The 27791-nt window shown below is 35.2% G+C and overlaps 1 protein-coding gene across 5 annotated transcripts in view; it reads right to left on the bottom strand.

Annotated features, from left to right (window-relative positions):
* Liprin-gamma (liprin protein kazrin) overlaps nt 1–27791 on the bottom strand; it is a 298932-nt gene that overhangs the window by 80123 nt on the left and 191018 nt on the right. For 4 of the 5 annotated variants that reach the window (XM_073989560.1, XM_073989562.1, XM_073989563.1 and 1 more), the window contains one exon: nt 15297–15644. The exons of the other annotated variant lie outside the window; for it this stretch is intronic. In XM_073989560.1, the coding sequence (XP_073845661.1) occupies nt 15297–15644 (348 nt within the window). The remainder of the gene's footprint in view (nt 1–15296; nt 15645–27791) is intronic. 5 annotated transcript variants of the gene reach the window in all.

Here is a 27791-nt window from a genome sequence, read left to right on the forward strand (position 1 = left end):
AAAAATTTCACTAAAATGGTACCCGCAATATCTGCTGAACGGAGCAACCGTCCAAACCTTGGATCTCCTAATATTTTGCCCAAATGTAGTTTTACTTCATAAATCGGTCTTCTCCTTAGGGTACCTCCCCCACAAAAGTTCAAAATTTTTATGTAATCTGTTCGAAGAATCTTTGGAAAATTATACCGATGCTATTCTTTGTAATCCTGTTTAAGCTATTTTCTGTTTTTCTTGAGCAAGTCCAGGCTTCCTGACATCGTGACCCAAAACCTCTAAGTTATACGGTGACCAACTGAAATGACTGGTCGGCACAAAATCTATCATAAGGAATGAATCCCAAAATAAGATGCACTTCCAAAATGGACTATGTCCGTCCATTCCTTCAAGTACATCCCTTATTCCTCCATTTGAGCTTCAAACCAAATATATTTTTTGTCGGCAAATTTTACAAAATCCGTAATCCGTAGATTCGATATTGTCAATAGATGGACGTTTCAATTCACACAGGCTGAGGCTATATCTCTGTCGGCCGACTGGTACTTTTTTACTTGTCATTCTGCATCATGACAATGCGAGCTCTCACACATCGATTCAAACTAGTGCCTGTTTGACCGGACAAAACGTGGAATTGATGTCTCATCCGCCGTACAGCCGTGACTGGGGATCCAATTACTCTATTTGATTCCAGCATATCAATAAAAAATGCGTGGTCAACGATTTTCGTAGCTGCAAAAACGTTCAAAAACCATGTTTTGAAGGTGTCTAAATAGGAGTGGGAAAAGGGATACAACAATTGATTTGAACGCATGGAAAAGCGTATAAATCATGCTGGAGACTACTTAACCTTTGGGTCTTCTATGAGTATACCTGCTTATCTTCAATGGGAAGATTTTCCGTTTTCAGTGAGAAAATTGTGTGGTCATCTATGAGAAGACCTTCTGATCTTTTATGAGTAGACCTTTTAGTTTTATTTAGGCAGTTTTTTGTTGTCCTCTGAAAATATTTTGTGATCTTCTGTTAGGAGACCTTGTGGTCTCTTATGGAAAGACATGATGGTATTCGATGTGAAGATCTTCTGGTCTTCTATAAGAAGAGCTTTTAGTCTTCTCCTACAAAACTTGTTTGCTCTTCTATAAGAACATCTCGTAGTCTATGAGTAGACCTTCGGGTTTTCTTTGGAAAGATTTGTTGGTCTCATGTGAGGAATCTTTGTGGTCATCTATGAGACGGTATTGTTGTCTGCTATTAGAACAACTTGTGGTCTTTTAGGCTTCTCTCGGAAGACAGAAAACAGAATGTTTCGACTTCATAGTGGTGTATGGGAAGATAATCTAACATTTTATAAGAATATCTTCTGTAAGAAGGCCATCAGGTCGCATATAGAAAACCTTCAGGGACTCGAAGAAGATCATCGATAAGAAGACATCGGACCGTAAAAAAGAAGACCTGCTCCTATAGGTGGACCTTTTTTATATATCTGAGGTTTAACCCTCTTTGTATGCAACAATGGGGGACTTTTTTATACATGCATGCAATTTTCCAAAACCAAAAATATATATTTGTCTACATTCTTTTACGTATTGCACCTGAAAGACATAAATATATGTGTAAAAAAGCAAGATTATATCCAAATTTCAATTCTCAGGCCTCGCACTTCTACTCATGCATTTATTATCCATAAGAAATTTTATACTATTGTCGACAAAATATTAAGTATAAAAACTACTTGTTCATAGCCATTGTATGCTTTGTTTTATTTCTTTAAGCGATTTCCTTTTAAAGTCCAAAACCCCTTTATTTTTAAAAATCCATATGGAACATATCTACGATTGGTGATAAAAGTTATACGAGTAGAGTTTATATTTGCATATAGTTAGCAAATCTTGAAACAGCGGGGAAAACTGTTGTGATTGTTGCAGCTATCACTGCCCTTTGAGAAATTGAAAACCTCAAGCAAAGATTTAAATACAGTTCTATGTCTTTGCCTCAAGTATCTAAAACATATTTCGACGAATATTTCTTTCTTTTCTTTCTTTTCTGGTTTTACGTACATAAATGACATTTCATATGAACTCAAGGTACTTCTTTTTATCGTTGAGTTTGAACTGAGTGTCGAACAAATTACAGCACCACCTCGCTGCAATAACCATGAAATGCTAGCCAAATCTGCGTTTAGGGAGTTGACCAAAGTACAAAAATTTGATGTTGTCTGCCCAAGAATCGAACTCGCAGTCTAATGAAGACAAGGTGAGCATACCAACCACTGCTTTACGGTGATAAGCATAATTTCTACTAGTTAAATGACGTATAATTTCTAATGTCGATTTTCAAAACAATTTCATGTGCAATTTCTCCTGTTACTCTGCGGACATCTGTTTTTGTGCAACAATTTTGAATTATTTTATTTAACCCATCTGTCGTTTGTAAACGATTTATTGCAACTTACAGTCAGGAAATTGTAGTTTATTTTTGTGATTGTGCTTTTATTTAAAATACAGGTATAATAATTAATTTATTTTTCCTGCATTCATACCTACCAATTAATTAAAATCCATTATATAGGAGGATGAAAATGTTTGTATTAAAGTTTTTTTTTAACATATTCTATTGTGGATATGATTTTTTTTAGCCGGAAGTGCAAAATGTTATTTTCTCTCATTTTTTATTCTTCAATACATATGTTTTTGTTTTGTTTTTAATTCTGTGAATAATTGATTCTATATCCTTTCTACTTCCTCCCGTTCGATTATGCTGCATATTGTGGTGCGTATGATTTATATTGCTTTCCTTTTCAGTTTTACGCCTTAATAATATTCATACGCCACAGGGTCATTACGAATGCATGACTTGCATGGCATGAAATCCTTGCTATATTTAAATTTCACAGAAGTGAAATTACATTTTTATACAAAACGAAAGTTCAGAGTTTTTATAAAGCATAAATATTTAATTAAAACTTTAGTTTTTTGTTTACAAATGAAATTGACAAAACAATAGTAGCTATAATAACAACATCATATTCAGAGGCACGTACAAAAATTTAATACAACTTTTTACATTTATAGAAAAAAAAACATCTGCATTGCAATTAGATAAGTAACGCAATTGGTTTTTATTTTGTTTTCAGGCAAACCAAAAAATAACGCAAATACCATAACAAACTTACCAAAAATAACAATAATAATAATGACAGAAACGTCGACAACTAAAATGTCCATGAAGTAATTAACAATTTGTAGACTACTGAAAACTTCTTCTTGGTAGGAAGTCAATTGGAGTGACACCACAGACAACAACCGCATTGTATCTGGCAACAAGTTCGTAATTTTGTTAATTAAGTTTCTTGGCTTATTCGACTAATTAGTTAGCAATTACTTGTAGAACAAAAGACATTGGAACTTCAATTTAAATAATAACTAAACAATTGAGAGCGATAAAAGATGTAGAGAAAGAAATAAACAAACTTTTTGTCAAATTTAAGTGTTGTTAATTACTGAAACCCTTCTTGCGATAATGGTAAATTAGAGAAAGTGGGTTACTTGGTTTAGAATTTAGAGCCCTTTAGCAAAGGCTTTCGGTTGTAGCATTGGTGCAATGCTATCCATTGCCGCCATACTAGGTATATTGGAGTTATAGTGCCAGGCAGTACGAAAATAATAAAGCTGCAGCCGATGCATAAAATTGTTTTCATAACTCTGAAACAAGTAAAAAAAATTAAAATCGGTCGGGCTGAACTTTTTATAATTTTTTGAACTAAAATGGAATAATTAGTTTTCTTTCTTGTCTACAAGTTTAGGTGGAAAAGTTTGTTGACCCTAAATGTCTAAATTAGGTAAAAACCAGTAAGGAAAGGATCAAAGTCGGGCGGGGCCGTCTATATAATACCCTACACCACTGTGAATATGTAAAATATAAATCGGAGCTATATCCAGATCTTAACCGATTTTGATATAATTTGGCACATTTATTTCCAGACCGAATTCAGTCACACATTCCAAATATCATTGAAATCGGACTTATATATCGTGTTTGGAGCTGAAAATACACGAAATCGGCCGAAAATATATATGGGTGCTATATCCAAATCTGAACCGATTTCGATATAATTTGGCACATTTATTTCTAGACTGAATTCGGTCACACATTCCAAATTTCATCGAAATTGGAAATATATAGCGCCTTTGGTACAGAAAATACGTGAAATCGGCCGAAAATATATATGGGAGCTATATCCAAATCGGAACCGATTTCGATATAATTTGGCACACTTATTTCTAGACCGAATTCAGTCAAACATTCCAAATTTCATCAAAATCGGACGTATATAGCGTGTTTGGTGCAGCAAATACGTGAAATCGGGCGAACATATATATGGGAGCTATATCCAGATCTGAACCGATTTCGATATAATTTGGCTATACCAAAACTTGGACCGATATAGCCCATCTTCGAACTTGATCATCCGACGGCTAAAAAAATGGTATTCCCCAATCGGAATCGGTCAACAAATGCGACCTGTATGTTGCGAACGGACGGACGGACGGACGGACATGCATAAATCGACTCAGAAAGTGATTCTATGTTTATCCCTAGAAGGAACTATGGGTCTATCTCGCTTCCTTTTGTATGTTACAAATGCACTAACACATAATACCCCTTACCACATAGTGGTGTAGGGTATAAATATATTTAACATTGCCCTGCCGAACTTTTTATACCCTCCACCACCACTGTATTAAAGTATGAATATATGAACAATTAGTAACTACTAAGCTCTTTCTCTACGTTAAGTATAATTAATGGGAGGAGAATAACATCTTAACTGATGATAACACTATGCAACACAGAAAATGCAAACAACTTCTAGTATGCATTTTTGAAAGTACATATTTAGACTACAAAAACCCTAGTAGGGATTTGTCCTGTCAGATCCTCTTCGGATTTTATGGCCTCATCTAAACCGGGCTAAATCTACACTTTTTTGCATTTATCAGGCCTTTATTTCAGAAACGAATAGGAATTTGGCCTTGCTGTCTTTAGCAATATTGTAGCCCTAAACTAGAAGAACTTATCTTTGGAAAAAACCACATAAGAAAAACTCCATCTAGGGCATCAAAATCTATAAAATATAGAAAATTTTACATAATTGCTAAAATTCTGGTCAGTATCGGCTAAACTATTGGGAGTTGAACCAAGTTACCTTTGCAAAAATCTTCCAAATAAAACTCTCAACAATTCTTTGGAACATTCTGAAACTCTAAAATGCTTACTTCATGTTGTTTCTACGGTATTTTGCATCATATCTTTTACAACACGTATTTCAAACACAGTTCACACCAACAGTTTATTCTCGCATTTCGGATTTCACTACATTATTGACACTTTTATTAAATCGTCGTTGCAAAATGTACTGAAAACAACGACATAGAGACATTTTACAACATTGACATGTTCTGAAGAGTTGTGTATTACATTCCAGGGAATATTTTTCCAAAACAAAATATTCAGAAAAAATTAACGGTTTTGGAGATACGGTGCGAAATGTAAAAAAATTGTGTAATTTTTGCATATATTTTGAAATTTGAGGCAATAAATGTAGTTTTTTCGAGTTCATTATTTCTCCAAATATTTTATTCTTGTCCTTATGTACAAATTTGCTTCAGAGGTCAGAAGAAGATTCGCATTGGTTTCAGAGATATAGCCCCGAATTTCTTTAAAAAGTCAATATTTAACCATGTTTAGATGGGGCCATAAAATCCGAGCTGGATCTGACACAACAAAACCCAACTAGAGTTTCTTGTTGTTTGGGTATGTACTTTAAAAAATCTTCAGTTCGAATTGTTTGCACAAGATCACAATAAAAATGTTGCACAGTGTAATCAGTTATGGCTTATTTTCAAATTTAAACTAAGTTTGGACAAAATTCTACGAAGGCCAAATTTTGGACCGCAACGGCAGATCCGTTCGAGAGCTATCTTACGCTTCATCCACTACAATCGGAGTCATAGGGATTTTTTGCACCTTTCAGGCTATTTTCTAAGGAATTATATACTTGCCCCAGATGAAACATGCAGTGTCGTATGGGGGGCAGTGAATACAAGTTGTTACAATAAACATCAAAGTGATTCGAGTGCAGGTCCTGATCTTTTCCGAAAATTTGTGTGGGAGGTACCCGACGGTGTGGACCGATTGAGTGCACATTGAACCATCATCTAAGTCTGGTAGAGATTTCACGATGGCAAAACATGAACCAAATCGGTTACTCCTTCCCTTCCCTTCAAGAGTGATCGTGCGCACAAAGTTTCCGAACCTTTTCGCACTTTTGTGGGAGAGGTACCAGAAGGAGTGGACAAAATTTTACGAACGCCAAATTTTGGATTGAATCTGTTGAACCGTTCGAGAGTTATCGTGCGCTCCAGACAGACAGACGGACGGACTGACATGGCTAAAAGTGACTAAAATCTTTAAAAAAAGCCTAAATTGGGTGGTACCCTACATGCGGTCTTTGGCAAAACGTGGAAGTATGTTGTCTGATTTTTTGCAAGGAATGTTTTATGCCTGTTATAATGTTTTGTTCCCATGTCTATAAAAAGACCTATAGCGACAAATTTCTTGTGGAAAATCTTATGCACCCTAGACTAAATACCAAATATCGGCCACAAATTTCGAAATACGGAAAATCATGAGGTACCGCGTTAAAGGGGGTATATTAAGACGTTCACCTATACCGACAAATTTCAGGTGGAAAGTTTTACAACCCCAATGAAGTCTAAATATAAAATTTTAGCCATTTCGGGGCGATATTGACGTCACAACATTCAAAACACCTAAAAACGAGAGGTACCATTCTATGGGGGCTATATCAAAACGTTTACCGATATAGCCGATTTTCAATTCCAAACACAATATAAATAATAGAAATTTCTAAACCAAATTATAAAGGTCTATCTTAAAGATTGCTTTCAACAGACTGACGGACGGACAGACGGAAAAGTTATTTCGACTTGCATATTTTTTAATAATAAAGATACGAAGATTCTGATTGGACCAAAATTCGTTTCAAAGAAATCTAAATTCAATGGCAGGGTCATATTTTGTATTTATTTTGCATATTTGCATATTTTGCATATGCACAAAATATGCAAAAAATATGCAAAATATGCAAAAAATATGCAAAAGATGCAAAAAATATGCAAAATATGCAAAAAATATGCAGAATATGCAAAAAATATGCAAAATATGCAAACAGTTTTTGGCCCAAAATCGTTATAAAAGTCGTAAAATTGACAATTAAAGTTGGAAAAAATCATCAAAGCAACTTCAAAGTGTACTAAATTAAGATTGTTGGTCGTTTAACGTCGCTTTTTTAGCAGAATATTATGCTATTGAGAGCCCTTACCACAGTGTGGATTTAAAAATATGGTTATATGAAAATTATAATACCATTTTATTATTATTAACCTATTAAAAAAATATAGAAGTTGTTAAATTGTCAAATATTTTATGTAAAATTCAATATTTTCTCTGTCTTAATTTGTTGCATTAGTCTGGTTTTAACTCAAAGGGAAAACATAGATGTCGGATTTTTTATGCGGCACTCCCCTAAAGTGTTTAGTTTGGTTAGATTTTAAGATTGTTAAAGTTTGAGCACCATTGGTATATATTAACACATACAACTGGGGCCTCGTAATTATGAAAATCTCGATTTTTTGGCTATTTGACGACTTCAGCGACCCATATCTATGAAACGGTAAAAGCTATTTGCCCGTGTTATGCATTAAATTAAATGCCATACTATTCTTAACATTTCTTGCCGAAAAACAAAATACGTAAGTAGTATTGAATTCAAGATAATAAAGCTAATGTCCTGAAAACGCCTTAGGTTGCAAATGGAGTCTATTGTGAATAAACCCTTATTACAGTGTCTTATTTAACTTGTTTTGGTGTCTGTTTAATTCAAATCTTGTAACTTATTTTCCACACAGTTGTAGTTGACCAATCGAACTAAAACTTTGCACACTTTTCAGACTTGGATGAAAATACATGAATATGAAAACAAAACCAATATGGATCCATTTTTTCTTAGAGCCCCCATATAGCGGTACCACCCGATTTAAAGTATTTTAAGGATTCTGTTTTAATTTTTAGGCCGAATTGGCTATAACTTGACATTTGGGGTTCCCAAAGGTACAGAAACTTCCTCACCAAAAATGTTGGATTCAGGTAAAGGTTTTGGTATAGCCCATATATAACGGTACAACACGATTTCAGGTATTTTAAAGTTTTTATCTACATTTTCGGCCTAAATTGGCCATAATTTTGTTATGAGGTTCTCAGTGGTCAAAAAAAATTAAATGCTGAAAAGTTAAAAATACAAACTAATTCAAAAAAATAAGTTACAGAGTTTTATTTATAAATGCACTTAAAACTAGAAAATCATTTTTTAATGACGACATCTCTCAAATAAAACGCTTGCATTTGAATTAAAAATTGTGACAATAAAAATTGTGGCAAGAGTTTTATTTGAGAGAATTATTTTCTAGTTTTAAGTTCTGAATTCAAGATATAAATAAAACATTGCAGCTTAATTTTTTTATTTCTTCCAATATTATCAATTTTTGGGAATGAAAACAAATGTCTTTTACATTTTGTTCATATTTAAATTTATTTAAGGGGCTGACATAATGTGATTTTAGAGCCATCTGGGCAAAGATGACTACTTGGTGATGAACTCGACTGCTTGCTCTGCTATGTCGTTCACAGCTTTCAACTTGCTTACCATCCTTTACCCTTCCTGGTAATTGATGTTCTGTGGTCAAGTTGCAGGATCTTTTTCAAGAAATTCGGAGTTAATGCTTAATCTCTTGAACAACAAGTAAGTATCCCCTGTAATTACGTCTGGTAGACTTTTTCTGGGAATTGCGGCAGTTGTCCTTTTGTTAGTTTGGTTATTTCCATTTTCTTCTGCTTGCTTTGTTAAGATATTTGTCGCATTTGGCTATTTACGGTGGTTTGAACTATCAGATCAAACAATGCCAGGCCAACAAGTTCAGGACTAAGATACCACAGATGATTTATCATTTTGTTATTTCTTTTATCTGATATTTGTTTCGTATTTCAATAAATCTTCAATGCGGTATAGGTCTTATTTGTTGGCTTGGCATTGTTTGATCCGACAGTGCAAAACACCGTAAAGGGTCAAATGGCGACAAAAATCTAAACAAAGCGATGATGGAAACTTCTCCGGAAATATTCGACCCAAACAACTGCTCGAAATTCATAAAAAAGTCACATTAACTCCGAGTCGAGCTCACCACAGATTATAACCAATTAGTCGGCTGTACCCAGATAGGCTCAATTTTCGCCCTAAGGCGTACGTAGTCACGTTAATCGGGACACTGGCTTTCTATGTCGAATTCAGTAATACTTACGCATTTAGTTTTTGTACATAAAATGAACAGAATGCCCTTTAAGTTAATGCATAATATGGGCAAATAGCCTTAACCGTTCCGCAGATATGGGTCGCCGAGGGAGACGAGATTTTCATAACTTCGAGGCTCCAGTAGCACGTGTTAACTTATTCCAATGGTGCTCAATTGGCAATCTTAATCTTAAATCTATCTAAAATATAATCTAAGTAAACAGTCTAGGCCCCCGCCTAAAAAAATCCGACATCGAGTTCTTCCCTTTGAATTAAAACCAGCCTAAGGCTACAAATTAAGACAAAGAAAATATTGAATTTACATAAAATAATTGATATTTTATCAAATTTTATATTTTTGCATAGTTTAACAATACAAATAGTATTACAATATCATATACCCTACACCACACTGTCGTAATAGGTATCAATAGCAAAATAATCTGCTAAAAATCGACGTTAAATGGACAACAGTCTTAATTTAGGACACTTTAAAGTTTTTTTGATGATTTTTTCCAACTTTAATTGTAAATTTTACGACTTTTATGACGATTTTCGCCCAAAAACTGTTTGCATATTTTGCATATTCTGCATATTTTTTGCATTTTTTGCATATTTTGCATGTTTTTTGCATATTTTTTGCATATATTGCATATTTTGCATATTTTTTGGCATATTTTTTGCATATTTTTTGCATATTTTTGATATGACCCCAAATATCGAAAAATTGACCCTTAAAACGCCTACATCCAAAATTTGAGTCCAATCGGATAAGAAATAAAAAACATGCAAAAATCCGATGTCTATTTATTAGGTATGACAAATTTAATTGTACCCTCCATATTATAGTGAAGGGTATACAAATGTGGGCGGTACCTTTATATGGGGGCTATATCAAAGTGTGTACCTATGTTAAGCTTGTTTTTGGAGAAGTTTTGTGACCACTTAAACCGCAAATGTCAAGTTATATAGAGTTCGGTTAACAAATATATCTAAGACACCTAAAATCGGGAGGTACCGTTATATGGGGGCTATATCAAAACATGGACTAATGTTGAACATTTTTGATGAAGCAATTTTGTGACTACTGGGAATTTCAAAGTCAAGTATCAGGTAGTTCCGTCAAAAATATATGTATATATATACGTTATATGGGGGCTTTAATTTACCAATTTGCATAAAATTCTATGTCGATTTGACCATGTCCGTCTGTCTTTTGAAATCAAGATACAGCTCGCAATTTTAAAGATAGAGGGTCAAAATTTGGTACAGAAGTTTTTATTACTTGCAGGATGGTTGGTATTGAAAATGAGATATATCGGTCCACGTTTTGATATAGCCCCCATTGAACGTTACCTTCCGACATTCGGTATTTTGAATGTTTTAGCTTCATTATCCTACCAAAATGGCTGAAATTTGGTACGTAATCTTCTTTATTGGTATAAAACTTTTCCCCAGAATTTTGTCGGTATCGGTCCACACCTTCATATAGCCCCCATAGAACGGTACCTCTCGATTTTCGGAATTTTTACGGGTTTAGCTTTATTATCCTACCAAAATGGCTGAGATTTGGTACTTAGTCTACGTTGGTGGTATAAAACTTTCCCCCAGAACTTTGTCATTATCGGTCTATGCCTTCATATAGCCCCTATAGAACGATAACTCCCGATTTTCGGTATTTTGAACGTTTTGACCTCAATATTCCACCGAAATAGCTGAAATTTGGTATTTAGACTTCGTTGGGGGTACTCAAACTTCCCTTTTAAATTTGTCGGTATACGTCCACACCTTCATATAGCCCTCATGGAAATGTACCTCCCGATTTTTCGTATTTTGAAGGTTGTATCTTCAATATTCCACCAAAATGGCTGAAATTTGGTATTTAGTCTTCAATGTGATATAAAACTGTTCGCCAGAAATATGTCTGTACAGGTCCACGCTTTCATATTGCCCCATTTCTGACTAAAATTCGTCGGTATAGGTCCACGGTTCGATATAGCCCCCATAGAACGTTACCTCCCGATTTTCGTTATACTGAAGATTGTGACGTCAATATCCAACCGAAATGGCTGAAATTCGTGATTTCGTCTTCCAAGAGTTATAAAATATTCCAGAAGAGTATTATCAGTGTAGGTCCACGTCTTCCTATATCCCCATTCGGTATTGTTTAAGTTTTAGCCACATTCTCTTACCGAAATATAGGAAATTTGGTATTTATTCTTCTTTGAGCCTAAAAACTTTTCGTCAGAAATTTGTCGGTATAGATCGACGTTTTGAAATAGCCCCCATAGAATGGTGCCTCACATTGTTTTACCGAAATTGCTGAACTTTAGTATTAAGTCTTCTTCATACGCAAAAGGAAACTAATTAATCCATTTTACTTCAATACAACTTGTGGTGAAGGGTATAACAAATTCGGCCCGGCCGAACTTAACACCGTTCTTACTTGTTTCTTAGTGTTTTCTTTTGGAAAAATATTCGCTGGAATGTAATACATAACTTTTCAGAAGATGCGATTGTTAAAAAATGCCTCTATCACGTTGTTTTCAGTATATTTGTCAACGACGATTTAATAAATATGTCAATTATGTGGTGAAATACGAAATGCGAAAATAAAATGTAGATGTGAACTATGTTTGAAATACGTTTTGTAAAAGATATGATGCAAAATACCGCTGAAACAACATGAAGTAAGCATTTTAGAGTTTCAGAAGAATTGCTGAGATCATTATTTGGAAGATTTTCGCAATGGATCACTTGGTTCAGTTGCCAATAGTTTAGCTGATACTGACCAGAATTTTAGCAATCATGTGAAATTTTCTACATTTTATCGATTTCGATGGAGTTTTTCTTATGTGGTTTTTTCTTATGTTCTGCTAGTTTAGGGCTACAATATTGCCAATGACAGTAAGGCCAAATTCCTAATCGTTTCTGAGATAAAGGACCGATAAATGGTTTAGATGAGGCCATAAAATCCAAACTGGGTCTGACAGGACAAAGCCCTACTAGGATTTTTGCAGTCTCAATATGTACTTTAAAAAAATGCATACTAGAAGTTGTTTGCATTTTCAGTGTTGCATAGTGTTATGCCTCTACAATGTGACACCATGCATTGTAACCCCTCATACTCCCTCGGATTTATTACCGCTGATGCACTGATGCGTTGTTCACATTAATTCGTCTGTTTGTATACGAGTATGTGTGTATGTGCATCTGGATCCCGTTTGAACATTGGAGAACCTCCCAGATGAAGTGTGCTGGAACAGTATATGCATACGCAAGCGGGTGTTAATACGAGTGTGTAGCGAGTGGGATAGTTAGTTGTAAATCTATTCGCGAACTAAGTCGTCAGTGGATCTAAAGAGTTATGAAGTAAGCTGAATAGAGTAAAGCTGTGTGCTTAGTAGTTACTAGAGATAAGCTGTGTGCTAGGAGAGAGATAAAGTCCTGCGTACATAACTGGAGTGAATAACATCAATAAAGCATTGTAGAATAGGGTGGATTTGAACACCACCACGGGCGCCTGGATTTTCTGATTATTCTGATTGTACTGAGCAAAAAAGTCCACTAGACCATATGTCTACGGTGTAAATCGAGCCCCGTATTTTTTCAAAGTTTTTTGGATATTTTGGCATATATATATAACAGCCAAACCACTGAGATTTTCGATCCAACACAAAGACAAAAATTGTAGCCAAGACAATAATTAAGAACTCTCTAGTACACAGCAAAACCATTGGAACACTCCTTCAGGCAGTTATGGCCCCGTGAATGTGCATATTTTTCGGAAAATATCAATAAATTACACTGTGCTACAAAATTTGACTCAAAGTCAGTGGGTGGAAATTTCCTTTTGGAGATGAAAGCCCTTGCTGAGTGTACTAAGAACGCAAAAGGAAATTTTCAGGATAGGTCAAGTTTCTGAGATATGGTTTGGCCAAAATATCCTTGAAAAAAATTTCAAGTCAAAATCCGGGGGCTCGATTTTCACCCTAGACAAATATGGTCTAGTGGATTTTTTTGCTAAGTACAATCCCAAGAATAAGAAACTCCAGGCGCCCACTATCACTTTTTTCCTTCCATACAAATCTCCCCGGCCTATTGTAGAATCGTAATCCAGGCAGGGATGGAAAGTTGAGTACAATAGTATTTTTTACCCCCCAAGTACCCCCACGGCCAATTCAGTACCATTTCATATACTCCAGTCCCATACGTTGAAGAATTGTATGTGTATCTAAAAAGGCAAAATTCAAACTTTGTTTTCAAGATTAAAATTTTTATATATGCCTAGAAATTTGCATATACATAAAGTTTTTTTTTTTAAATCTGGAAGTGTGTACCTTCTTATTGGGAATATATTAAAATATGAACAACAATATTTTTTCGACCTATCCATCTGTCCAATAGAATATATTAAACAATATAATTTCATCTATTTCTTCCACCTATTGAGAATCCCAAATTAAAATTTAAAAGTCCTCACATCAAGCGGAGAACCTGCAATAGCTCTTCTACGGGTGCTATATTAGTTCTGGCAAACTATCGATAGTCCGACTGTAAATGTGTGTGTATTGAGAAATAATTCTAGACAAGACACTAGGTTGAGTTGATAAGTAAAAGGCTTCAAAAATATTTCATATCTGCAAATTTGTAAAAATGGTTGTACAAATAGATGTTATCAAAATCAACCTTTGTCTTCTAGCCATTGACCACCAGCGAAACGATCGTAGCATATTGGTTGGATGTGTGGGACTTCGCCAGAATTCACTTTTTCAATACAAACCCCTTAGGTCATGTTAGCTCGATTAAAATTCAATTAATGAAAATATAATTTGTTTAGAGTTCACGAAAGTGATTAAAATGGTAGTCGGAATATTGATAGTTTTCAGCTCTAGGCTATATCAAAATGTGGACCGATATAACCCATTTTCAATACCAAACATCCTGGTATTAATTGATACTTCTGTACCTAACTAAAAAGCTCTATCTTAAATATTGTGAGCTGTATCTTGATTTCAACAGATGGACGGACATGGTTATTATTCTTTATATGAATATTTCGATGTTTTATAAACGGAATGATAAAGTTAATTATACTCTCGAAGAGGGCTTAAAGATATATACGATTTTGCAACATTTTCCAGATTTCATAGATATAAGCTGTTGTTGTTTTTTACTGAATAAAAATTTTTAATTTTTTAATATTAAATTTAAAAAATTAATTTTTAATATTGAATTTTAATATTAGATTTTTTAATATTAAAAAAGTACCTTTTTCAACGAAAAATTTACCATTTTACTCCTTTTTGAAATTTTTAATTTTCCATTCCTGAATCCAGAAAGAACCCTCGTTTTTTTTGGTACAAATCGTATCGTAAATAAAACAACATCTACATACACGGGGATAAGTCAAACCCTAATTCCGTAACAATATTGTGTTAATATGTGTAAAATGACGACAATATCTTAAAAGAAAGAAACCACACTTAGTTTCTCAGTGTGTGATTCTTTTTATGAATAATATTGGAAATATGTTTGCTTTGTCTATCTGTTAAAATAAAGCTTTGTTGAAAATATTATTCTGTTGGAAATACGATTATATTTAACATTTCTACAAAAACAAGGTCAGAACTACTGTACAACATGTATACATGCAAATAAATATAGTGAAACAAAAAGCGCAAATTGATAATGAAATAAATGAACTTAAACAATATGCCATTGTCATTAGTAAAATCTCAACAAATGATTATTGAATGAAGTCGATTAAAACAAAAAAAAGTAAATAAAGTTTTTATGTTGCAAATTATTTTTATTTTATTAAGCCAAATTGTCTATATCTCTCTTGTACTATCTCTATCCGTCTCTCTCTTACCTGGATGATATTGCCCAGACTTTATGCCATTATTTTGATTGTCATCACAAGTGTTGTTATGTTTGTTAAAATTCGAAAAGGTCGATGAGGATGATGACGATGATAATGATACAGTTGCTGTCATCGATTGTGACACAATTGGTGAAGTGCTTGTTGTTGTCGTTGATACCTTTGTCATCATATGTGGTCCGGTTGCCATTTTGCTGTTTATAGTGTCGTTGGTTTTTATGGCGAATCCACGTGTATCTTTTGTTGCCACCAATTGTTGTTGTTGTTGTTGTGATGGTGATTGATTTTGTCCCGAATTATATGACACAGGACAAATATTGTTGGCGTTTCTTTTATCAACTATTTAAAAAAAATCAATTTGAATTGGCTCCGTCAGTTTTGGATTCAATGTGTGGTATTATTTTCTTGTTCTTCTTTGTGATTGAATAACGTTCTTTAGCTATTGTTCACATGAGTGTGCACGGTATTGGATATTTTTGTGGTATTTATTTGTTTGTAATTTATATTCAACAATAATAATACCAGTGCTTAATATTAGGAACAATTGTAAGTTTGGGGCGATTGTTGTACAAAAAAAATTAAATAAACTTGAATGAAGTTAGATTTAAATTCCGCAGTTGAAGTTTTGTCAAAAACGTTTAGTTTTATTTCACTGTCAGGTGGAAAATAACTTGATATTGTTTCCGTAATCCTTAGTTCAGTAATTTTTTAGAATTACATATGGGGATTTTTGAGTGAAATCAGAGATTTTTCAAAAAGTTGTTTTTGATTTCCTTTTTTTGCTGTGGTGATGCTGCTCATCAGAAAATTTTCCAATTTTTTTGACTTACGGTTCCAGAAATATCGAGCCTTGAAAAAGTAGAATTTTGTAAAAGCTATATGCAAAGAAGCTAAAGAAAAGAAAAATTTTTGTATTTGTATTTTTAAATTTGTCATTCCGTTTGTAACACATCGAAGTATTCATCGGAGACCCTATAAAGAATATATATTCGTGATCGAGGTAAAATTCTAAGTCTATATAACCATGTCCGTCCGTCTGTTGAAATCTTTGTAATTTTTTTTTCGGTACACATAGGGTACACATTGGGTGCCACCGTGGTGCAATGGTATGCACGCCCGCCTTGCACGCAGAAGGTCGGGGGTTCGATTCCCCGGCCAGGCAACATCGAACATTTTTCAACGGTGGCAAAATACCCCTCAGTAATGTTGGCGACATTTCCTGAGTATTTCAGCCTTGAAAAACTTCTCCATAAGTGGTGTCTTAAGACACGCCGTTCGGACTCGGCGATAAACAGTAGGTCCCATATCATTGAGCTAAATATGAATCGGGGTGCACTCATTGATATGAGAGAAGTCTCCCTTGTCCCGTATGGGATGTTGTGGAACAATGTTTTTGTTTTTGTTGTTTTTACACATAGGTTTACGCCTTCTTATAGTCCCCATAGAACGGTACCTCCCGATTTTCGGTATTGGATATTTTTGGGGTATTTATTTTGAAGGTTGTGGCCATGATAATACCACTGAAATTCGGTATTTGGTCTTCATTTGGGGTATTAAACGTTCCATATGAAATCTGTCGGAATAGCTCCACGCCTTCATATAGCCACGCCTTCATAGAACGTACCTCCTGATTTTCGGCGTTTAGAAGGTTTTGGCCTTAATATTCCTCAGAAATGGCTGAAATTTGGTATTTAGTCTTCTTTGGGGGTACACAACTTTCCCCCAGAAACTTGTCGGTGCAAGTCCACGCCTCAGTATAGCCCCATAGAACGGTACCTCCCTATTTCCGGTATTTTGAAGGTTGTGTCCTCAATATTCTAGCGAAATGGCTGAAATTTCGTATTTGGTCTTCATTTGGGGTATTCAACGTTCCATATGTTATTTGTCAGTATAAGTATAGCCCAAATAGAACGGTACCTCCATATTTCCGGTATTTTAAAGGTTGTGGCGTCAATATTCCACTGAAATGGCTGAAATTTAGTATTTGGTCTTCATTTGGGGTATATAGCGTTCCATATGAAATTTGTCGGTATAGGTCCACGCCTTCATATAGCCCACTTAGAACGGTTCCTCCCGATTTTTGGTATTTTAAAGGTTTAGCCTCATTATCAAATCGAAATGGCTGAATTGGTATTTTGTCTTCGTATAAAACATTCTCCCAGAAATTTGTCGGTATAGGTCCACGCCTTCATATAGCCCCCTTAGAACGGTTCCTCCCGATTTTTGGTATTTTAAAGGTTTAGCCTCATTATCACATCGAAATGGCTGAATTGGTACTTTGTCTTCGTATAAAACATTCTCCCAGAAATTTGTCGGTATAGGTCCACGCCCCCAAAGAACGTTACCTACCGATTTTCGGTATTTTGAAGGTTGTTGCCACAGCAACCCACCGAAATGGCTGAAATTTGGTATTTAGTCTTTGTTGGAAGTAAATGCCTTTTGAGTGAAATTCGTCGGAATAGGTCCACGTTTCGATATAGCCCTAATAGAACGGTACCTCCCGATTTTCATAATTATGAAGGTTCTGACGTCAATATCCCACCGAAAGACTGAAATTTGGTATTTAGTCTTCTTTTAGTCTAAAAACTTTCCGCCAGAAACTTGTGGGTAAATATCGACGTTTTGATATAGCCCCCATGGAATGGTATCTCCCGAATTTCGGTACTTTGAAGATTAATTACATTCTTTTATCGAAATTGCTGAAATTTGTTATTTAGTCTTCTTCATAAAAGAAAGGAAACTAACTGTTCAATGTTATTTCAATACAACTCGTGTTGGAGGGTATAACAAGTTCGTCCCGACCGAACTTAACGTCGTTCTGACTTGTTTTTTGTTGTTTTATCAGATATTTGATAAAAAATGGTAGAAAATTGTGGGCTTGGAAGCAATTTTTGCGATTTAAAATTTAAAATCAATTTTTAACAATGATTGTACTCACGATTTTCCTGATTTTTTTGTATTACAAGGGGCACTAAAAACCGTCTGGCATGGGCAAGACGCAGTGTCTCCAGGTGTCATTTGACATTTTTTTTTGGAAAGTTTGAGAGTTTTTAGCCCGAGCGTACTTAGGATGACATGCGACCATGTTTTGGGTTGTTTTCAGTGGCTTGATTGAGACATCTTCAAAACATGGGTTTTGAACGCTTTTACACCATCAATTCCACGTTTTGTCCGGTCAAACAGGCGCTGATTTAAATCGATGTGTGAGAGCTCGCATTGTCATGATGCAGAACGATTCGATTTCTCTTGTTCGTTTTTTCGAATTTCTCAGGAGACTTCAGGCAAACAAATTGTAGTGTAACACTCAGAATTAACCGTCCTACATATCTCAAGCCGTATAGTCGCCATATGGTCAGTTTTGCCGAAGAAAGGCCTTTTTCTATGAACAACTTTCGTTGGATTGGGCTCTCTTTCGAAGACATAAATGGTCGATTTCTGTTTTGTTTCGGGCTCCTAAACACAGATGCAAGATTCGTCGTCTGTAACGATCTTATAACTGCCGTTTGAAGCACTGCGATCGTTTTTATGCACAAATTCACAAGAACCTTTTTTTGAGCGCTTGACCAATTTTGCCAGATCCAGCGAGAAAAATCCATTTTTGCGGCCAGATCTTCATGCAATGTCAAATCTCAGTTGGTGGAAGAAATGCTCAAGGTGGCCTCTATCTCACGGTATACAACATGGCGATCTTGCATTATCCGTTCACGCACGGCTTAATTTTTTCTGGTACAACGGGCGATTTTGGACGACCACAACGACCTTCGTTTTTTGGGAGATTCGGCCACGATTGAATTCATTAACCCAGTTTTTCATAGTGATATAGGATTGCAGTTTGTTCTCGTTGTTGTAACAGTAGTTAATATGTTTGTATTCTCATTTTTCTGCTTAATCTGATTCTGGGTCTATCAGTCGTATGAATGTGGCTATTTCGCTATTTATATTTTTTGTAACCACAAAGATGCAAACTTAAGTTTCTTAGCGGGATTGGTAGGGCAATTGAAAAGGAGGAGTGTGTCGTGGGGGCCTGTGCTGTATGCTGGGCAGATGTTTTCCACGGTGTCATCAGTACTTGCCCTATAGGAATTTTGACGGCTGCGCCATCCCGAGCGTATTGACCCAAATGGTAAATGGTATGCTTTTAAAAGTAAGGAAACACTTTGCGGGTAAAAACTGGTAACCTCAGGCACGTAAAGGAACACGACTAATACCAAAGAGTGCAGTCTGACTCTACTTTTAGCTCAGTGATTGGGACTTCCTTGCATAATAAATCTTACATTGCTTTAAACGTACATATTTAGATAAATAAAAGAATATATACATATGTTAATATAAAAACACAAAATTCATCTCTATTGGATCGATGGAATGGCTTCAAATGCTAAGGAAAAGATCGGATCTATCACAACTTCCTTTGAAACGATCGGATCTTTCACGACTTCCTTCGAATGGGTTCAAATGCTGATGAAAAGATCGGATCTTTCACGACTTCATTTGAACCAATGCAGAAGATCCAGTGAAATCATGGCATCTCATGGAACCACTTCCATAAAATTGTGCTGGGTTAGTAAGGTTTGTCAATAAACTTTTTCCTATAAACCGCACATGTTGATAAATGTAACATTTTACTTTGTTTTGGTAAATAAAAATGTTTCACACTGGTTTAAAGGAAAATATTATATTGGCAAATTTAAGAAAATTAAGAAAAAATAATATCACTTCGAATCCCACTAATTGATTTTAAATTTTAAATTGCGAAAATTGCATCCAAGTCCAATATACATATTTTATTAAATAGCTGATAAAAAAATCCCCATCGATATGCCAATCGATTCTGTATTTTAAAACCTATGTCAATTTTTCTACTTTTCCAAATTTTAGCTCATTTGTTTTTGTGTTGTAACAATAACAAGAGAAATATTAACATATTTCAGTGGAATCCTTACATATTTCATATTCATATTACACACACACACTGCCCAATTTTTGTGTAAAAATAATAACCTTATAAGCAATTTCAATTGAATTGAATTTATTGTGTAAATATTTTCGTAACTATAACATCGAAGAAATCTTAAACCTTAATTTGCTTCCTGTGTATGTAACATGTAACTTGTGCTAATTATCCCCTTTTGGATACAATTCCTAATTGATAAACATTTCATTTTGTGTAATTGTCTCAATCTAAAACCGTAATATTGTGTAATTTATTGATTCAGACTGTGTTAAGAGTAATTAATTGGCCACAAATTTATAGCTGTTGATTGTAAAGGTTTTAAATAGTTTATTAAGAAGTTTTTGGTTGCAATAGGAATTTGTGGTCTGTTGGGAAGAATCAACACAAATCATAACGAAGTAATGGTTTTTGGGTCAACAGCAATTAATTGTTTGATAAAGCCGAATTCTGTGCAACATTGGAAATGCAAACAGCTTCTAGTGGGCATTTTCTTACAGCACATATTGAGACTACAAAAACCTTAGTTGGATTTTTTGCTGCTATATCTTAATTATCCGATTTTGAAAATGTTTTACCAATTATTGCACCAGCATTAATGGGTATTTCTGAATGACGTTTTTTGTGCCCGCTATAGGTTTATCCATTGCATATCTCAAATTCAAATCCTCTATCTTATTTAAAAATTCATCTGCTGAAGAAAATATCACGTTAACATATGATAGATTATTCGGCTTGCCCATTCATATAATTCCCAAGCTGTAGCATTTTTATAATCAATTCTGTTAGTTTATTGTCCGGCTGGTACTACAATTGCTAATCCATTTTTAAAATCGAAAAATGAAGCAGATTTTAAGATAAATTCCTAAATAAAACAACAACACAAATGTTAATAAACATACTTTTTGATCTTTTTGGTAAAATAACAAAGGTTTCACACTGGTATAAAGAAAAATTGTGCTGATAAAATTAAAAAAAAATTAAGAAAAAAATAGTAATCATTTAAATCCCACTTCCAAATCGGATTTAAAATTGTTGTAATTAATAGTAATTTAATACAAAAAAGACAAATGAACTGAACAATTTCACAAACTTCAAAATACCGGAAATCCGGAGTTACCGTTTTATGGGGGCTATACTAAGACGTGGACCTATAACGATAAAATTCTGGGGGAAAGTTGTATACCCTCAACGAAGATTTAGTGCCAAATTTCAGCCATTTCGGTGTGATAATGAAGCCAAAACCTTCAAAATACCGAAAATCGGGTGGTACCGTCCTGTGTGGGCTATATGAAGGCGTGGACCTATACCGATAAAATTCTGGGGGAAAGTTTTATACCCCCATCGAAGATTTAGTACCAAATGTCAGCTATTTCGGTGTGATAATGAGGTTAAAACTTCAAAAAACAGAAAATCTGGTGGTACCGTTCTATGGGGGCTATATCAAAACGTGGACCGATATAGCCCATTTGCAATACCAATCATCCTAGAAGTAATAGAAACTTCTATAATAAAATAATAAAGCTCTATCTTAAAAATTGCGAGGTGTATCTGGATTTCAACAGACTGACGGACGGACGGACATGGTTATAACGACTTAGAATTTTACCCTGAACAAGAATATACATACTTTATAGGGTCTCCGATGAATACTTCGATGTGTTACAAACGGAATAACAAATTTAATTATACCCTCCATACTAGGGTGGAGGGTATAAAAAAGGACTTTTTTCAATATTAGAGAAGTTATGAATATTTCTTTGCATATATTTATACCCTACACCACTATGTGGAAAGGGTATTATAAGTTTGTTTTGGTAAAAATTCATGTAACACCGCGAAATATTCGTCCGAGACCCCCAATGTGGTATACCAATCTTCATATCTCGGCGAGATAAAGCGATTTTGAGATGTGTGTCCGTCCGTCCGTCCGTCCGTGTGTCCGTCTGTCCATTATAAATTGTAATCAAACTCAAGGCCGCAATTATGGACCCATCGTCACGAAATTCGGTATGGAGGTCGGTTTCACATTAGAATAGATCGCTATTTTAATTGGTGATGATCGTGAAATATTTAGCGGGTGAAATGGACCAAAAACATAATTCTTATCCGATTTTTTAGCTGCTCTGTAGGTCGCAATAATAGTCCGACCGTCTCGAAATTTGAAATAAGGTAAGAGCATATGGCAAAGAAGAAGTTTGCGTTTTGAGATGGCGATCGGATAATATTTAGAGGGTTAAATGGACCAGAACTTTTGTGTGAAAATTGTGAAAAATTTTAATATACAGCTTATATCTTTGTTCCTAGAAGACACATTCTTCCATCGTGAGTTATATCTGGAAGACGATCTCTTGACCTTTCAATTGATGTAAATTATGTTGATGTACGTGATCAGATAACAGAGTTAGAGCCTAATATATCCAGTTTTTTGTTTGTAGTGTAATCATAAACCCGCTAGAGGTCGCAATTATAGCTCAATAGTCAAGAAATTTTGCACGAAGTAAGAGTTTAGGTTGAAGAAAATGCCTATAATTTTGCATGATGATCTGATATTATTTAGCGCTTGACATACACCATTACTTTTGTATGAAAAATATAAAAATTTTATTTTTGGTCCATATTTTCATTCCTGGAGGGCATATACCGGCAAAGTAGCCTACATATGGAATAATAACTACTGACCTTTCCCCTGATGCAAATTGCAATAATGTGTCTGCTAGATAACGCACCTACTGCTTGATATATAATGTGTTTTGTGTAGAGAACTACAATTTTCTCCCATGCTACAAATTGTCTCTATCATGAAAGAGAAATTTTCAGTTCAGTTGTCAAATTGGATTTTTATACAAATATTGCAACATGGGGACGCCTCGCCACCTATTTTATACCTCAGGATTTAGGGTAAAAGGGATACAAACAAAATACCACCAAAGATGTGTCTCATCGCAATATTGGTTTTAGACCCCAAGTATATTTGGACGAAATTCGTTTCAGACAATTTGGAGTCTATTTAGCGCTGTCTGTTCATCTGTCTTTCTTAATGTCTAGCTGGCTGGTGCGCACGATAACTCGCGAACGGATCTACTGATTCGAACCAAATGTTATACATCGTAATATTTTGCCCTTACTTGGTTTAAGTTCGAATGTAGGCTATGTCGGTCCACACCTCCCCCAAAAAAGTTCAAAATTGTTTTCAAAAAATTGTGTGAACGATAACTGGCGAAGTAAGCAATCGATTTGCTTCAAACTTTCCATATATTTTTATTCCTTCCAGATATAGATAGGATAAGACTAGGCTACCTTAAGAGTCCTCTCGAATCGTTTTGAATTTTTTTCAGCAGATTGTACTTGCGCCGCAAATCCTCAAGTTAACTCTCAAGGGGATTTTCTGATTGGTCGAAACTTTACAAATCTTATTATTTCATCCAGTCATGTGTCAGGTAGGAATATAGACTATATCGGTCCATCTTCGAGTATCTCCCACACAAAATTTGGGAAAAGTGCAGTTTGAGGACCCGTATCGGATCTATTTGATTATTATTTTCTTTTTTTCGAAGAAGGTTCTTTTCACGGTCCCTATTCTGGTCCCTTTCCCGGGGTAAGTCATACTTCCTGAGATAATAGTCCAGAAGTTCCAAAAACTTCTGCCGGCTCCAACTAAAATTACAAATCTGAAAAAATAATTCTCAAATATTTCCAAAACTCAGAATTTAGCTTACTAAAATGGAATTGGTATAGCCCCATATTACGATACCTACAGATTCCACGTATTTTGAAGCAAACTCGTGTTATAAAATAAATATATTTTTAGAGGCTGAAGGTATATCACCGTTAGCGCAGCTGACTTATACATATAAATAAAATATATATATTTATTTATTTTAGGTGTATTCCAAAAAGGAACCTGATATTCAAAGACAATTTGAAGATGTAGCAGGAGGGACTAATCAATGTGAATTTTCCAGTTTTCGAATATTATTTAGAAATGTATAATTTATATATTTTTCCACAAGCATCCCAGTATAGACAAGGGAGGCTTCTCTTATATCAATGGATTCATATTATGTTATTGATATGTGAACTAGTTTTTATCGCCGAGTCCTAACGGCGCGTCCTATGTTGCCACTTGTAGAGACGTTTTTCAAGGGGTATTTTGCCACCGTAGCGTGTAAGGCGGTTGCACGTAATTAATTCCTACAGGTTGTGGTGTAGGGTATCACATGGTCGGCCTCGTCCGACTATAGCCTTTGCTTACTTGTTTTTTATAGAATATATATATATATATATATATATATATATATATATATATATATATAACATCATCTTGAAAAAGTGTCTGATTTCATTAAGAAATCCGCATATATATATATATATATATATATATATATACTTTGTGTTAAGACTCGCGGGTCTATCCTTATTTTTTTACAGACGAGCTGTGGCTGTCTGTTGGATGCTGTGGCACCAAATTTATAATTATTCATTATGGTCCTTCTAAAAATTGAGTTTTCCCCCACCCGTAGTAAGAGACTCAATGGAACTTAGAAATCAAAACTGAAAAAATACTCTAGCAATTGTGGCAATTGGCTCAGGAATTGCTAGAAGTGATTTTTAATTAACCGATTTATTGTTCGGTAAATCGTTTGTCGTGGCTTGGACAACGACATAAAGTAAAAAATATTAAAATGGAGGAGCTCATCGCAACTTGTTCTCATGTATGTGAAAGGGTATCCGTCTACAAAGTAACCCAACTGAAGGAATGGGTAGATATCATAGAGGATAATTTAAATCATCTGGAGCAGTTCGCGACCAGAAGGCTAGGATGGAAAAGTTCAATTATAAAATGTTTGTATTTTTAGAACATACCGAGTTTAGTGATAAGAATTGTAATGAAAGAGTAGCCTAAGAAATATTTTGTATTGATACAGTTAAGCAAAATATTATTGAAATAAATCAGTCACTTACAACCCCTTCTTGTGTTAAGACGTCTGCGTCTTTTCTTATTAATTTTTACAGACGAGCTGCGGCTGTCTGTTGGATGCTGCGGCATCAAATTTATATTTATTCATGGCGTGATGAAGTTTTTGCTAGAGACCCTGTAAGCCGTCAGGAATTAGCGTTATATCTTCGTTCACTGTTGCGTTAGCTTATTTTTTAGATGACATGTCTTCAGTCGAATCGAATGAGGATTATTTTCGTAGAGCACTTCGACCTTCTAACTCGCTTCCTTCAGTGTCCTTTTCTTCCTTTATTTTAAGAGTCGCTATAAAAGTTCTACAAGATGACGTTTTTCAGCTTCGAAATGTTCTGCAAAAATATCGCTCAGAAAATTTTAGGTACGGCTCTCATTGACAACTAATCGATTTTGTCGCGTTTTTGTAGTAATTATACCCTACACCACTATGTGGGGAGGGTATTATAAGTTGGTTTTGGCCAAAAAGTTTGTAACGCATCGAAATAATGGTCGTAGACCCATACTTATATATACTGAATGTCTCGACGAGCTGAGTCGATCTGGCTATGTGTGTCCGTCCGTCCGTCCGTCCGTCTGTCCGTCTGTCCGTCTGTCCATCTAAACCTTGTAATCACGCTACAGGTCGCAATTTTGATCGGATCGTCACGAAATTTTGGATGTTGATGGGGGCCCCGGAGGGGAAGAAGCCTATTGATTTTGGTGATGGTCGGATAATATTTAGGGGTCGGAAAGGGCAAAAAACTTAGGTGGATAAAAAGACAACGTTTTTTTCCAAAGCCAATATCTCAGCTTCTATATGGGGTATACCAAAAGCAAAACCTGACAATGAAAGCAGAAAATGTCACCTTTCTAATGATGTAAAGTAGGTGCTCGTAGGTGATCAAACAAGGAAGATATCACAATAGTAGCAAATAAAACCGCAATTTTCATTTTTGCGGTTTTAGTTATATTGACAAATATCACAGCTTTGGTTGAAAATTTTCCAAAAGCAAAGCCTGACTAAGAAAGTAGAAGATCCCGTCTTTACAATGATGCAAACTAGGTCGGCGTAGATAACCAAATAACGGAGATATCGCAATAGTCGGTAATACATCCCATTTTTCTATTTTTTTGGAAATCACGCTACAGGTCGCAATTTTGATTGGATCGTCACGAAAATTTGAGGGTTAATGGGGGTCTCAAAGATGAAGAAGCATATTGATTTTGGTGATGGTCGGATAATATTTAGGGGTCGGAATGGGCAAACACTTTCTTGGAGAAAAGTCAACATTTTATTTCAAAGCCAATATCTCTGTTTCTTTAAGAGGTATATCAAAAGGAAAGTAGAAAAGTAGAAAATATCACCTTTACAACGATATAAAGTAGGTTGTCGTAGGTGGCCAAATAGCAGAGATATGGCAATAGTCGATAATGCATCCCATTTTCCGATTTTTTTGTAATCACGCCACTGGTCGCAATTTTAATCGGATCGTCACGAAATTTTAGGGGTTAATGGGGGTCCCACGGAGGAAGAAGCCTACTGATTTTAATGATGGTCGGATAATATTCAGGGGTCGGAATGGGCAAAAACTTATTTGGAGAAAAGGTCTACGTTTTATTTCAAAGCCAATATCTCTGTTTCTTTAAAAGGTATATCAAAAGCAAAACCTGGCAAGGAAAGTAGAAAATATCACCTTTACAACGATGTAAAGTAGGTTGTCGTAGCTGCTCAAACAACAGAGATATCGCAATAGTCGGTAATGCATCGCATTTTCCGATTTGTTTGTAATCACGCTACAGTCGCAATTTTGATCGGATCGTCACGAATTTTTTGGGAGTTGATGGGGGTCCCACATAGGAAGAAGCCTATTGATTTTGGTGATAGTCGGATAATATTTAGGGGTCGAAATGGGGAAAAACTCATTTGGAGACAAATTCAAAGTTTTATTCTTTGTGAATATATTGGCTTTTAGTAGGGGTATTCCAACGGCAAAGCCTGTCAATGGAAGAAGAAAATATTACCTTTACATTGGTGTAAAGCAGGTTGGCGAAGGTGGTCAAACAAGGGAGATACAACAATAGTCGGCAATGCATCCAATTCTACCATTTTTTGCAATCAAGCTACAGGTCGTAATTTTGATTGGATGGTCACGAAATTTTGGTTGCTTATGGGGGTCCCAGACACAAAGAGGCATGTTATTGTTGGTGGTAGTCGGATGAAATGTTTACCAGTGAAAAGCTTATGCACAGGGGTAGTGGTGTAGGGTATCACATGGTCGGCCCCGTCCCGACTATAGCCTTTGCTCACTTGTTTTTGAAATATCTCTGCCCCAAAAATTTGTGTTCACAGTGTAATTAGTAATTTTCTTTATTGAAGTAGAATTGGGGTAAAAAACACAATTAAATCAGCGATATTTTCAAAACCATTTTCCGCAAATTTTACTATTTTTGCAGTAGCCGTTTCCACCGTTTTAGTGGATGGATTTTTCACGATTTATGTTCCATAAGATGGCAGTAAAAAAAAACAAGTAAAAAGTCGTTAAATTTGACCACCCCGAGCTTTTTATTCCCTCCACCATGA

Source organism: Musca autumnalis, unplaced genomic scaffold, assembly GCF_047663935.1.
Source record: "Musca autumnalis isolate F117 unplaced genomic scaffold, ASM4766393v1 scaffold_5, whole genome shotgun sequence".
In the NCBI taxonomy this organism is placed as follows: domain Eukaryota; kingdom Metazoa; phylum Arthropoda; class Insecta; order Diptera; family Muscidae; genus Musca; species Musca autumnalis.